Source organism: Hydra vulgaris, chromosome 08, assembly GCF_038396675.1.
Source record: "Hydra vulgaris chromosome 08, alternate assembly HydraT2T_AEP".
Taxonomy (NCBI): Eukaryota; Metazoa; Cnidaria; class Hydrozoa; order Anthoathecata; family Hydridae; genus Hydra; species Hydra vulgaris.
The window spans coordinates 31,868,722-31,882,500 of record NC_088927.1 but is presented as its reverse complement, the minus strand read 5'-3'; the positions used below and the strand labels follow the sequence as shown (position 1 = coordinate 31,882,500).

General features: G+C 27.8%; 1 protein-coding gene across 2 annotated transcripts in view; it reads left to right on the top strand.

The window, feature by feature from the left end:
- Nucleotides 1-13,169, top strand: part of LOC101237009 (uncharacterized) — a 20,872-nt gene extending 7,703 nt beyond the window's left edge. The window contains exons 10-19 of one of the 2 annotated variants that reach the window (XM_065803427.1): nt 1-45; nt 2,887-3,015; nt 3,240-3,373; nt 3,585-3,639; nt 10,951-11,016; nt 11,273-11,335; nt 11,441-11,523; nt 11,621-11,687; nt 12,631-12,655; nt 12,736-13,169. The exon at nt 1-45 is cut by the window's left edge and continues 13 nt beyond it. In XM_065803427.1, the coding sequence (XP_065659499.1) occupies nt 1-45; nt 2,887-3,015; nt 3,240-3,373; nt 3,585-3,639; nt 10,951-11,016; nt 11,273-11,335; nt 11,441-11,523; nt 11,621-11,687; nt 12,631-12,655; nt 12,736-12,770 (702 nt within the window). In that variant the 3' untranslated portion in view covers nt 12,771-13,169. The remainder of the gene's footprint in view (nt 46-2,886; nt 3,016-3,239; nt 3,374-3,584; nt 3,640-10,950; nt 11,017-11,272; nt 11,336-11,440; nt 11,524-11,620; nt 11,688-12,630; nt 12,656-12,735) is intronic. The other variant, XM_065803426.1, reaches the window with a different exon arrangement.
- The last annotated feature ends 610 nt before the right edge of the window (nt 13,170-13,779 follow it).

The following is a 13,779-nucleotide window of genomic DNA, read 5'->3' as shown; positions in this document are numbered from 1 at the left end:
AGATGTATAATTGTTCAAGTTACTCCAGGCAGTGTTGCTCAGGAGGTAAGTTTTTTTTTTAGTAAAATAATGGTTTATTTACAGAATAAAATATTTTTATCTACAGTTTATTTAATATTTTATATCACATCTAAAATAGCAATACAAAATATATATTCTTAATTATAAATTAATTAAGAAGAACCCATAGGTTAACCCATTTGGAAAAGGTTAACTTAATATGAGAGAATAACTAAACCTTTTTTTTTTTTTTTAAACAAGAAAATTTATAAAATATAAACATGAAATACAAAAGAATTTTTTACCCAGTTAATAACATTTTATATCATTTTAATCAACAAGTGAAACGAATCTTTTAACAATATATTTTTGTTACAATATGAATAGAGCTACTAAAATAACCATTATTTTTAACTTTATTATTAATTATAATCCAACACCAAGTACACAATCATACTTTAACATTCATCGTAATTCAACACCAGGTACACAATCACACTTTATCATTCATTGCAGTTATTTGCTAAAATCTTTTTTGGGTAAACAGTTTAAAAAATTAGTAATTTTTATAATATAATTATATATGTATATTAGTTTCAACCTAACTCCATTATAATTGTCCATTTTTTAGATAAGATTACTTGTGTTTGTCTGTGATGTTCTCATATTACAATTGAGTTTTTTTTAGACTTCTATTTGTTTAATTCAACTAAAACATTAAAGATTTTTGCAAACCAAAGGGCAATCACTGTTTCGTTTTTGTAATCGTTTTTATCGTTGTTTTGCTACTTTTTTTTTTAACAATGCATGGATTATGAACATGCTTACTTAGAATAATTGTGAAGTTTTGCAACTACATATTTAGTATGTAACTACGCAGAAGTGCTCTCTGAAGCTGTTTTCAAAACTATTTAACAAGTGTTTATCAGAGTCTTGTTTTCCAGCCTGCTGGAAAACAGCATCTGTTATCCCTATTTTCAAAAATTCTGGAGAGCAATCTGATTTGTCTAACTGCCATCCCATTAGTCTTCTTCCTATCATAAGCAAGGTTTTTGGATTTTTAATTAACACTTGTTCTCTCATCTTGAATCTAGTAACTTCTTTTCTGTTCATCAATATGGATTTCGATCTTCACATTCTGCTGCTGATAAAACGGTAATAACTGATAGGTTTCATTGTACATTAGATAGATGTGGAATGGTTAAAGCTATTGCTCTCGACATTTCTGAAGTCTTTAATAAAGTTTAGCATGCTGGTCTTCTCCATAAGCTCTCTTCTTACAGTTTATTAGGTAACATCTTAGATTATTGAATCCTTCCTTACCAATCGTAGTATAAAAGTTGTCCTCAATGGACAGCACTCTTTTTCATATCCTGTAACTTTAGGGGTTCCTCAAGGTTCTATCCTTGGCCCTATACTTTTTTTAAATTACAGTAACGATCTCCCAGAAATTCTCATATCTAAGGTGGCATTGTTCGCTGATGATACTACCATTTATTCTTGTCTTGATAAAAAGCAAACACTTACTGATTGCTAGTCATTGAACTTAAAAAGAATCTTACTTCTGCTTAGCATGGGGCTCTCAGTGTCTGGTGAACTTTAACTATGAAAAATTTTTCAGCTAATTGTTATTGCAATAGTCTAGATTTTCCTATATTTATGAACGGTAATGTACTCAATGAGTAATCTACCCTTTGTTTTCTAGGATTAACTCTTACTTCTGATCTTTCTTGGAAACCATGTATTAATCCATTATAAAATTAGCATCTGCTAAGGTAACATCTCTTTATCATGCTCGCCACTTTCTGACTTCGGATTCTATTCTTTATCTCTATAAATCTCAAATCCGTCTTTGTATGGAATTCTGTTGCCATATCTGGAGCGTATCTTCAAAGGATGACCTTTCTTTGAATTCTTGGAAGGTTGGACCTGCTCTTGCAGCCAACTTTCAACCATTGTCATATTATCATAAGGTTACTTCTCTTTCTCTTTTCTATAAATACTATAATAGGTGCTGCTCTAAAGAGTTGATGTTTCTTGTGCTGTCTACTAAAATTTATTCTTGTGTTGTCTGTTATTCAATTAATTCTCATCCTTTTTCTGTAACTGTTCCTAATTGTTCTAAAAATTCTTTTTATCTAGCTTTTTTCCTAGAGCATCAGTTCTTCGGAATTCACTCCTTTCATTTTGTTTTCCTGATTCAAATAATTTGCAATCTTTTAAGTTGTCTGATTATTGTCATCTTGCTCTATAAACATTATTTTTTCTCTTTTATTTGGTAACTTCCAAATCTAATAGTGGTTGCTTGCAGTCTTGTTATAAGTGAAGATGTTTTAAAAAATAAATGTGGAGTGCATTTTATATTTCATAACAACTTGCAAAGCAATTATTATGCACAATATGGTGTGGGAGTCTTTGAATAATAACACAAATAAATTTAAATTTGTAGAATTCTCATATACAGACAGGTCTGGACCAGTAGATCAGGAGACTTCAAAGTTTTTTGTTTTTATTGCAGAAACTTGCATGCATTGCTCAAAGAAATTTAAGTAAGATATTTATTATATTACTTTCCTACATATAATAGATATCTAAAAAAAGTTATTTTTCCTTTTTAGTCCATTTTAAAAAGGCTTTTTTTAATCATTTTTGGCATTAAAATAAGGTGCATAGGGTGACATAAAGTAATAAGGTGTATAGACAAAATTAACATGTAATAACAAATTCTGAAAAAAACTGTCGTAAATTGTTTTTGACAGCGATGACACAATGGTCCACAGATTTTTTTTTTTTTTACCAAGAGTTTATTTATTTTTAATTTTACACTTTGTAAACAAGAAGTTCCCACATGTTTTACCCTGCTATTAATGTTTGATCTACTCATAGCATGGAATTCAACCTGGAGATTGCTTAGATGAATTGTTCTCTCAACTCATCGATGACAAATGGTCTCAAAAAATTGGCCAATTAAAGCGAAAAAATCAAGGAAAACCTGTAATTGCCACTTTTGTTAAGGTATAAAAAAACTTTAACACAAATTTGTTTTTTTATAAATATCTCTTGGTGATTAATATATTTTTAAAAAAACCTAATTTGAAAAAACAAAATCTTTTTGGAGTTCCTGAAAAATCTTTTTAAAAAATAGAACATGTTAAATTTTTTTTTTTTGATTTCAAAGTTATGTTTGCAATAAGTTACGTGATATAAGGTAGTAGGTTTATTTTATAATTTATTAAAAGGGCCAGTTTTCAGATGGTCATTGGTTTGCACCAGTTTTCCAAAGATACAAGGCTTTGTGTAATGCTGGAAAATGTACAATGATTTTACAAAGAGATCATTCTAATAGTTTTAGTTTAATTACCCCAAAGGAATCGTAAGTTGCTTTATGAACAATTATTTATACTTGATTAAATATTCGTAATTGCAACTAAAGTACATTGTTTAGTAAAAAATATAAATTTTTAAGATCCTTGTGATTTACAAATTTTGAAAGAAAAAAAAACTTTAAAATATTTTTATTCTCAATATGGCCTTGTAGTGTGCTTGGTTTGCATTTTTTAGATTAAATATGCATTTCTTTTTAGTGAGCCTCGGAATAAGTTTGATGTGCTTTACATTGGAAGTTATGATGTTGGAAAAGTGAGTTGTTGTTTTAACATGTTGCAATAGTATGTTTAATATTGGAAAATACAAGAAAACACGTTATGGTAAAAAATTAAATTATAATTTATTATAATAATATTAATTATTAGTCAAAATCTAGAATATTGATTACAAAATCTCACACAAACTTCTTTGACCTTTTTTTTTTTTTCAAAAAAGCAAAATAATGCTTTTTTGAAAAAAGAAAAAGGCATAAGGCGCTGAGATGGTTTTATTTATATGACTATTACAATGCAACTATATTTATTATGAAATGGTTGCTATCATATTTTTATTCTCTTTTGATTATCTAACCCCTGGTGACAAAAATTTGGCACAAAATAAACACAGACAGTAATAGTACAACTAAAAGTTTAATGATCAAAAAATATTGTACAGAATATTAAACAATATATTAGTTTTTTATTTTCGGGACTGCAATAATGATTTCTTGCCATTACGACGTGCAGCATCAACTTTTTTGTATAGATGTTCACACACGCCTTGTACAAGATTTTTATCAATTTTTTTTAAACAAGAATGGATTTTTTTTTGCAGCTGATCTTCACTTTCAGCTTCCCAATTGTTTTCATACACGTAGCCTTTAAGGATTGACCAGAAATCTTCAATTGGTCGTAATTCTGGGACACATGTTGGATTATCAAATTTTGTTACATAACGGATATTTTTCTCATTAAAGGTAATTGGTCACACTTCTAGCATAATGTGAAGAGGCCAAGTCAGGCCAGAATACATAATTACCATCATTGTGATGTTTGTTGATAAAAGGAATCAGTCGTTTGATGATGCAATCATTTTTGTACACTGTTTGGTTAATTGCCAGTCTCGCAGGAACAATAAATGGTTTCGAGATTCCATGAGGGGATATGGTAATCCACACAAGAATTTTTTTTCAAATTTGCTTTTGCGCTTATATTTTACATTTTTTGGTGAATTTTTTGCGTCATCTGAGTAAAATCCAACATTCAAATTTTTATTTGTATGTTTAAATGTAAAATAAGACTCATCGTCAATGACAAAGTTGCGGTTTCTGAATTTGCGACAAATTCTTCCACACTTCAGTTGCAACTGCTTTAACTGTTTCTCAGTGCGATCAGGGATTTGTTTTTTCTTAAAATAACAAATGTTTGTTTTGTTTTTTATTGTTTTTACAATGTAGGAATGATCACACTTGAATTTATTTGCAATTTTTCTTGTTGAAGTTCCAGACCGGTTGTTCAAAAGACCTTTCAGGCGATTGATGTTCCCAGCAGTCATAATTTTTGGTTTTCTGCCTGATCCAGGCTTACGAGACTTTGGCTCATTGTTCTTCCACTTTGCCATATAACGTTTAATGGTTCTTTCGGGGTGATTAGAGGCAACAAAATACTCTACGGTGCTCTTCGTTTTAGCGTTAGGATGCAAATTACAATAGTTGTACACTTGTTCAATTAATGTAGTCGACTTCATTTTTGGACAACTTTTTTGTTAATTAATCTAAGTAAACAAAACTTTCAGTAAAAGATAAGTAACACTTTATAAACAAAATAACTAAAAAATTAAGACTGGATAACTAAAAATTCAATAAGTTTTAGCTTATCAAAGATTGTGCCAAATTTTTGTCACCAGTGGTTAGAAGACAAGTAATTTGCCACACAGATTTATTTTTAGATGGCTTGCAAAAATCTATACAAAAAATGTTCTGTTTTTTTATTAATAATTTTAAACCAAACAAAACAATAGTTGTGTAAATGGTTCGTTTTATAGGAAAAGAGAAAATTTTCAAAAAAAATTGTTAATATGGATAGCCATATCTGACTGTGGTATGTCCGAGCCATTGTTTCGCACTTCCAAGGCTGCAGCAATTAATTCATCAATCTACATTGATGAATGTTTAGAAAAATGGCCTCTTTCATTCATTCCCAAGTATCCCAAGATTTTAACTATTTATTTTGGCCAGATTTAGCAAGTTCTCATTGTTCTAAAGGTTCTCTAAATTGGATGGACCAATATATCTATTATGTTGACAAAGAATCTAACCCTCCAAATTTGCCTCAAGCACAACCAATTGAAAACTTTTGGGGACATTTAGTACAGAGGGTTTACAAAAGAGATTGGCAAGCTTCTACAGAGCAAGTTTTGATTGATTGAACTAAATTAAAACTAAAAGAAATCGATTTAAATTTTTTACAGTCGCTTATGAAAGGCGTCAGAGCAAAATTGACATTAATTGTAGATGGTAGTGTTTTTTCATCTAAAAAATAACTTATTTTAATAAAAGATAAATAGTTTATTAAAAAATATATAATAATAGTTTTTTTTTCATTTATAAATAAGTTTTTGATAGTTTTATTTTGTTCGATAACTTACGCATCACCCGTTATTATGTGTGTATCTTAAATTATATATCATATATTTTTACCGGGTAACAAGGTAAAATACAAAGTGCAGTTTATTGTGAATTAATGTGCTTTAATTCTTTTTTGTTAACAAAGCTTAGAAGTTTCAATTTTTTTTTTGATTATGTACAAAAAATGTCACATAAATGATCTCCAATTTTACCTTTGCAGACATATTTCTTTTTATAGTCTAGTGCTATCAAATCATGTGATTGGGGATGCCATAAAAATCAAAATTTCGAGAAAGTATTCAATCTTGAAATATCCCTGTTAATATTTACATAGTGGCTCTAACTGTATGCACAGTTGTATGCATCATCTTATTGCCATTAGTACCCTGCCAAATTTGCTATGAGATTCCAAGTTCTTGAGAATGTTTTTGACTCAATATGGCTGGATCATCCTTAATACTGGTCCTCACATTTTTTGTATTTTCAGATGTACATACTGAGTAACCTCGTCCAGGTCGAAATCTATTTGAAACAGAACCTTGTTCTCGAAAATGCTTGACTAATTGTTGTAGGCTTAGTAGGAGAAAGCCTAACATGGAACATTGAAATAGCACATAAAAGATCTCTATGATAAATTAATTGAGTGTCTTTTACTCTCTGTGATCGATTTTTTACTTCTCCTAATAGTGAACCTTAAGAACACTATTTTTTAGTCTTTAGATCAATTTCGCTCAACAGTGTTAAGATAATTAAGAAAAACTGCCAATAATCAATCATAACAGATCATATTATTAAACTATGATGTTCATTTTATCTATGCAACATATTTATATAAAATACTATTTAAATCTAGACAAGCAATTGTAATTTTAAGGAGATTAAAAAGAAAAAATTCATTTTTATTTTATGTTACAGCAAAATTTAACAATTTCTATCATTTTAATTTTTTTATTTTGTCATAATTCAGTGATCTGATCATTTAATGGAAATATGTCTTGGTTAGCAAAATTTCATGGAGATTCTGTAAAATTTTAAAATCTCCATAAATACACCGAGTGCTTATATTTCCAAAGATTTTATTTTATAATCAACTTTCAATTTGGAATGCAACTGAATGAGTTTCTCACTAATAATAACTTAAAAAATAATGTCTATAAACCAACTAGAGTTACAACTTAATTTAATAAAAAGCGCAATAAATACAAAACATCTAAAAGTATGATTGATGTTTTATTAAGTAAAAGTTCAGCAAAAATAAAAACATTAGTCTTAGAAACTTCGTTTAGTGATAACTGTGCAGTTTTGGTGCGATTGATGGTATCACTGAAGTAGTCCATTACTCAAAAACAAACAAAAAGAGACAACTAAGTAATAAAAAAATAATAATCATATCCAATGCAATCAGTAACATACAGTTTAAAATAAATGGCAACTCAACCAACATGTGTTACTACTTCAAACTCAACATTATAAATATCTTAAATACTATTTAACCAAAAAAGATGATGAAAATACAAATGTCTAAAAACAGGTAGTATTCCAAATGAATTTAAAATAAATAGTATTATGCCATTTTATAAACAAAAAGGTGAAATTCATGATATCAATAGTTATTGAAGTATTACTATATCCACTAACAAAAGTGTTTGAACAATTGCTAAAAGAGTAACTGCATACTTTGAACAAAATGATTTATTCAATGATGACCAACACGGTTTCAGAAACTACGTTGCATGTTCTTATCTCTAAAGTAAAGCTAAGCAACTCTAAAAAACTTTTTACATTATTAATATTAATCAATTTCAGAAAAGCTTTTGACTTAGTAGATTCCAAATTACTGATTTTTAATCATTATGGTTTTTCAACCATTATGGTTAAAAAAATATTATAGTTTTTCAACTGATGCTTTGAACTTAATAAGCAACTATTTTCATAATAGAAAAATATTTACAATAGTTACAAATTCTAATGAAGAACAAGTTAATATCGGTATACCACAGGGTTCTATGCTAGGACCTCTTTTTCTTTCTTTTTTTATTTTGATCTTCCTCAATGATCTACCTGAATATCTGACATTATTTGAATCTACATTATTTGCAGATGACACAACACTTATGACAAGTGATACCAATATAAACTATCTAATAACAAAGACTCAGTCAGCATTTAATAATTTTATCGAGTGGTGATATGCTAATAAACTTGACATCAAAACTAAAGCAATGATTTCAAAAAAGAGCATACATCTAAAATAATATTGCCAACATCAATCATGTTAAGTGATAAGTTCAAAATTGAAATAGTTAATAAATTTTCTTTGCTTGGTGTCATGATAAACAGTAAGTTACATTTTACCAAACACATAAGAGATAAAAGCAAAAACATACACAAAATTATTCTCAATAACTTATATATTTTGGTCTAGCCCTCAAAGTTCGTTTAAGATTCTTCAAAACATTCTACCTAACTTTGATTACTGCTCAAGTCTTATAATTTACTTCACGAAAAAAAAAAAATACAAAGCCTTGCAAAGCAATGCGTGCTATATAATTTTATTTTTACTACTCAAAATAATATTCAAAACAAAGATATATTTCAAATCAATCAACAACTTAAAGCATATAACCTACAAAGTTTTCATCAATTTTTATGCAGAGCACTAAAACTATGCAATAAAATAATTCTTCACAAGAAATCGATGAACTTATTCAAACAATTTGATTTTGTTAACCTTAATAACATCAAATGAAATACTAGAAATAAAAACTTTTTAAGCTTCAAAGTCCCCAACAAACATGATGAACAGTCATTTAAGTCTTTTTCCAGCAATATAATCAATAAGCATTGCAATAACAACATCAAATTAGCACCAAAAAGAATTTAGTGATCTATTTTTACTGAACAATATTAACTCAATTATAGCACATACAATTATTAACAATATTAAGCTTGATGTCAATGTAAGCAGAATAACTATATTGACTTTTATATAAGCGAAAAAATTAGAAAAAAAGAAAGACTAGAAATTATTTAAATTTTTTAACATCTTTTATTTTGTATTTACGATATCTTATACTACTTTTATCTTATATTAAAACACTTCTATTCACCAGCAATGATGAAAGACATATTGTCCATAGAATAGAAGTAATTATATAACCATAGAATAGAAATAATTAAATAATCCTGAAAAAAAAAAATACTTATAATGAAAAAAGATATTGCACTTTGAACTGGTAAAGCGACACTCTTTTTTTTAAATGGTAAAGCAACCGCTGTCACTTATGTATTTTAACCAAACCGAGTGGTTATATTTTCAAAGATTTTATTTTATAATCCTATTTTATAAAAAATAGATATATACTTATAACAAAAAAAGATATTGCATTTTAAGCAACATATATGCCACCCTGTATACACCCTGTAAAACTTTTATTCAAATCTTTAAATCTCCTAAGGCTCTTTAAGGCTCCTAAATTAGCAAATTCTAAATTAAAGCTTTTAATAGCTCAATTATCAAAGACTTTTCTATAATTTAGCAAAACAAAAAATACATTTAAAGTGCAGCAGTACCCTGCAATTCACAATGTCATCTGGAAAAAGTAGTTCTGAAAAAAGTTTGAAATCATTTTTTATTAGAAAACAAAGATAAATCAATATTCAAGTGCAAACATTGTTCAGTTAAACTTGAATTCTATCCATCAACTTTTTTTTGGATTCATTGAAACAAGGTTGATAAATGAATTCATCAACATTAGATAGAGCACAAACTTTTCCAACCAAAACAGTTTCAGAGAAGCCAAAAAAAGTATACAGCCGAGTATTGATGTCTACTATAACAAAATTAGAGAGCATAGCTGAAAATGTTGTAGCTTATTTAACAGTGGTAAATTATTTCCTTTTTTGCGACTTTATCCAATAGTCAAGATAATAAAAATGGCTGGAAAGCTCAAGGACCAAAAATTCCTAAAATGCTATAACGGCAACTGTTTTAAATTATGCAAACTTAATCAAGTTAAAAATTGCTTAAGAGCTTCAGCAAAAAAAAAATTAAATGGAGAAAGGTTTTAAATTTTTCCAATGAGTGGACTTAGGGTGGAACTAGAAGATGCATTTGTTTAAATGAACATTGTCCAAACAAATGTCATGATGGTGATGAAATGATAAGAATTAAACAGCTAAGATAACGGATAAGAATAAATCTGTGACTTTAGAATAGCAGTTATGATTGTTATTGACAAGTGAAATGAATTTGGCTTGAATTTGAATAATTATACTTTTGGATGTGTCGATGGATGGATGTGTCGATGGATGGGTGTGTCGATGGATGGATGTGTCGATGGATGGATGTGTCGATGGATGGATGTGTCGATGGATGGATGTGTCGATGGATGGATGTGTTGATGGAAGGATGTGTCGATGGATGGATGTGTCGATGGATGGATGTGTCGATGGATGGATGTGTCGATGGATGGATGTGTCGATTGATGGATGTGTCACTGATGGTTTGACAGTTATGAAAGCTATACAAAAAGGACAAATTTTCTTGCCAAGACAGAAATTTGTTCCGAAGTTTTTTGGCAAACAAACTACTCCTTTGGTTTAAAAAGTTTAAAAATTACTCATAATTTTTCGAGCTCTAACTTAGCAGACGGAAACACTGATATAAAAACTCCAATTTAATTGTGGGTAAAGGTAGAATTATATTAAAAATATTCAAATAATTGTGAAGTTAAATAAAATCTTGAAATTGAACTAATTTCTTACATAAAATCTTCATGATAATGAAAAAATATATTGTTACACAACAGTAGACATTAAACATTAACATAAACAAAATAAAATGAGCACCCCTGAAAAAATTAGTGTTAGTGTTTGGTGTTAGAAGTAGATTATTCACTGATATAAAATTTTTTTCTTCTCTTAACTTAAGCTACTTGTAATATTTGAATCTTTAGAAAGGAAGCTGTAAGTTTGTTCAAAACGGAATTTCAAAGCTCTTAGAAAATAATGAGTTAGCCCAGGTATATATAAATTAATATTTGAGTTTGTATTTTCTTAACTTTAATATTGTTTAATGCAACTGCGCTATATATATATAAAACTATTGAAACTCCTTTAATGAGTTTACCTGTGCCTTTGCTGTCTATTGTCTCATTATGCATATGTATCTTTCTTACTTCAGTTCTACATTCTGATTTCAGTATTTTTAAAGTAAAATTTATATATATATTGATATAGTTATGTTATAAATGTTTATATATTTAAGTTTCAATATAGAAAAAAGTATGTTTGGAGTTAATGGAAAGAGATATTGTAATGAATTGTTTAGAAACAGAAGAGGTGAATGCACTTTTTTGAAATAAATATAATTATTTAAATAATATAAATATTATTTAAAAACAATTATTTAGTGATAAATTTCTTTTTTTTGCAATTTTGTTTTAGATTATTGGGCGATTTTCTTACACAGAGACCTCATCTTGTGCCTTAAAAGAAAACGACCCAACATATTTTGGTTTTATTACTGGGTTATTTTTTAAGTATTTTTAAAAATTTATTGTATACATTATCTTCATTGTTGTTGATTATGTTTTTACTAACATATCTGTAAATTTTCAATTTTAGAAATACTACGTGTTCGTTTGCTGACCAGTTTCAATGTCACGTGTTTAAATGCAATACTTCAATGATGGTAAGTTTAAGCGTCAATGACAATATACTTATCATATTTTGCAGGCTGTTTTGTCTATTTAAAATAAAAGCAACTTTTTAAAAACCTTTTAAAATTGACCTCCTTGCTAACTCTTTTCAAGACCCTTTTAAACACTTTTTCATCTACTTTTTTTCACCATTTGTTATTCGCATTTATTTCAACATTTATTCAAGTTTACAGGGTTCGGTATTTAATGTTGTTCTTTATCATTATAAACAGTGTTTTATTTTGTGCACATTTGACGTTTGGCCAGGCATTTTCAGCATTTTGATGCCAATTCTCTCACCATTGGACCATAGCTGCTTAATTAATTACTAGTTTGCTGTTTACAGCTTATTAAAAATTTACCAGGCATCTTTGGTTTTTATTAAAATAATTTCTTATTTTTCACTGTTTTCTGATAAAAAATCAAGTTGTGTCCAAATGCAAAAACGGTTACTGTAATTTTATAAATGAATTTAAGAAAAAACGATTTCCATGATTTTTTTATTTGAAGCAGAGTACTTGTCAGACTCATTTACTTGGTTGAAAATTAACCAATCATTGCAAATTATAATTGTTAAATCTAGATGTTCAAATAATATCGATGGATGATTACTTGAATGTTCGAGTTTGTTAAAAGCTAATACAAAGTTTAACATGTCTAATATTAAATTAATAAATTCTGTCAATGACACATCAAAACGAGCTGTTAATTTTATCCAAGATTTGTTAAGTCATTGAAGATGGGGAAGATTTTATTTTGAAAAATTCTTTTAATCTTTTTTTTTTCTTTCAATTGAAAAATTCTTAAAAACTCAAGTTTCGAAAAATAGGCTTTAAAATTTATTTTTTTGTTATAGTTTTTGTTTTAAATACATGCATACAAACATACATATACGTACATATACTTTGACATTTATTCACAATTATTTATTTTTAGGCAAGAACTATTATTGAAGGGATAGGTAATTGTCATTTACGTATTTTTTTTTTTTAGTGAAATTGTTTTATATCTAATAATTTTAAACCTATTTTTTATTTTAAGGCAAAGGTTTTGATCGAACAATTTACTGCGTATAGAGTTCACATTTTTATAGTCTTTTTAAATATTTGTACGAAACATGATGAACCCAATGGAAGAATTTAACTAAGAATTCTCTACCTAAAGAAGATCATTGAATAAATTTCACTTCGAACTCTGCAACACGCATGATCGAAAATAAATTACTCAGGTTGTAATGAAAACTTATAAATATTTTGAAATTTATTTAAAAAGTCAATAATATTTATTATTTATTTGACATTTATATATTACTTTATACATAATATTTATTTGTATAAAATTTGTATGAATTTATTTTTACAGATACCCGAACACACACACACACACATACACGCTGTAAAATTATAAAAAAACGGATGTATTTTTATGATTTAATATTAAAATTTAATAAAAAAATTATAAAAAAACTGAAAAAATTTTTTTATAATTTAATATAAAAACTATAATAAAAATATAACTTTTTTTAACAAATAAGTTACCAACACGAAAGTTCTTGAAAAAAAAAACAATCTTTCTGATTCTGACTATTGGTGATGGAACTTGACCCTGCTCGGGGTTGATTTAATGTTGCTTTTAACGATTAGAGAGAGAGGAGGGTTTTTAATATTAATATTAAAAACCCTCCTCTCTCTTAATATTAAAATATAATATCAAAAATAAAAAAAAAAGGTCTATATCCAAAATATGAATGTATGCAATAAAAAATACACTTAAAAATCCGATGAATCGAATGGACTCAAAAACTAAGACATCCTATTTATAAAAAAACAAATTAGATAAAGTGGATCAGGTTCAGCGTTTTTAATGATCTTATAGGTGGTAATTTTAGCGATATTTCAGAGACTATACGTCGCTTTAAAAACGATGCTTTTTTTATGGAGATCTAATTTCTATAATTTCAAATAAAATGTTACGAATCTGATTAAAAATGATGCTTACCATCTATATTTCAACCTCAGACCATGAAAAACTATGACGCAGCTTTCGCTATATAACGATAATCCGATAGTGAAGCCAGGAAAAAAA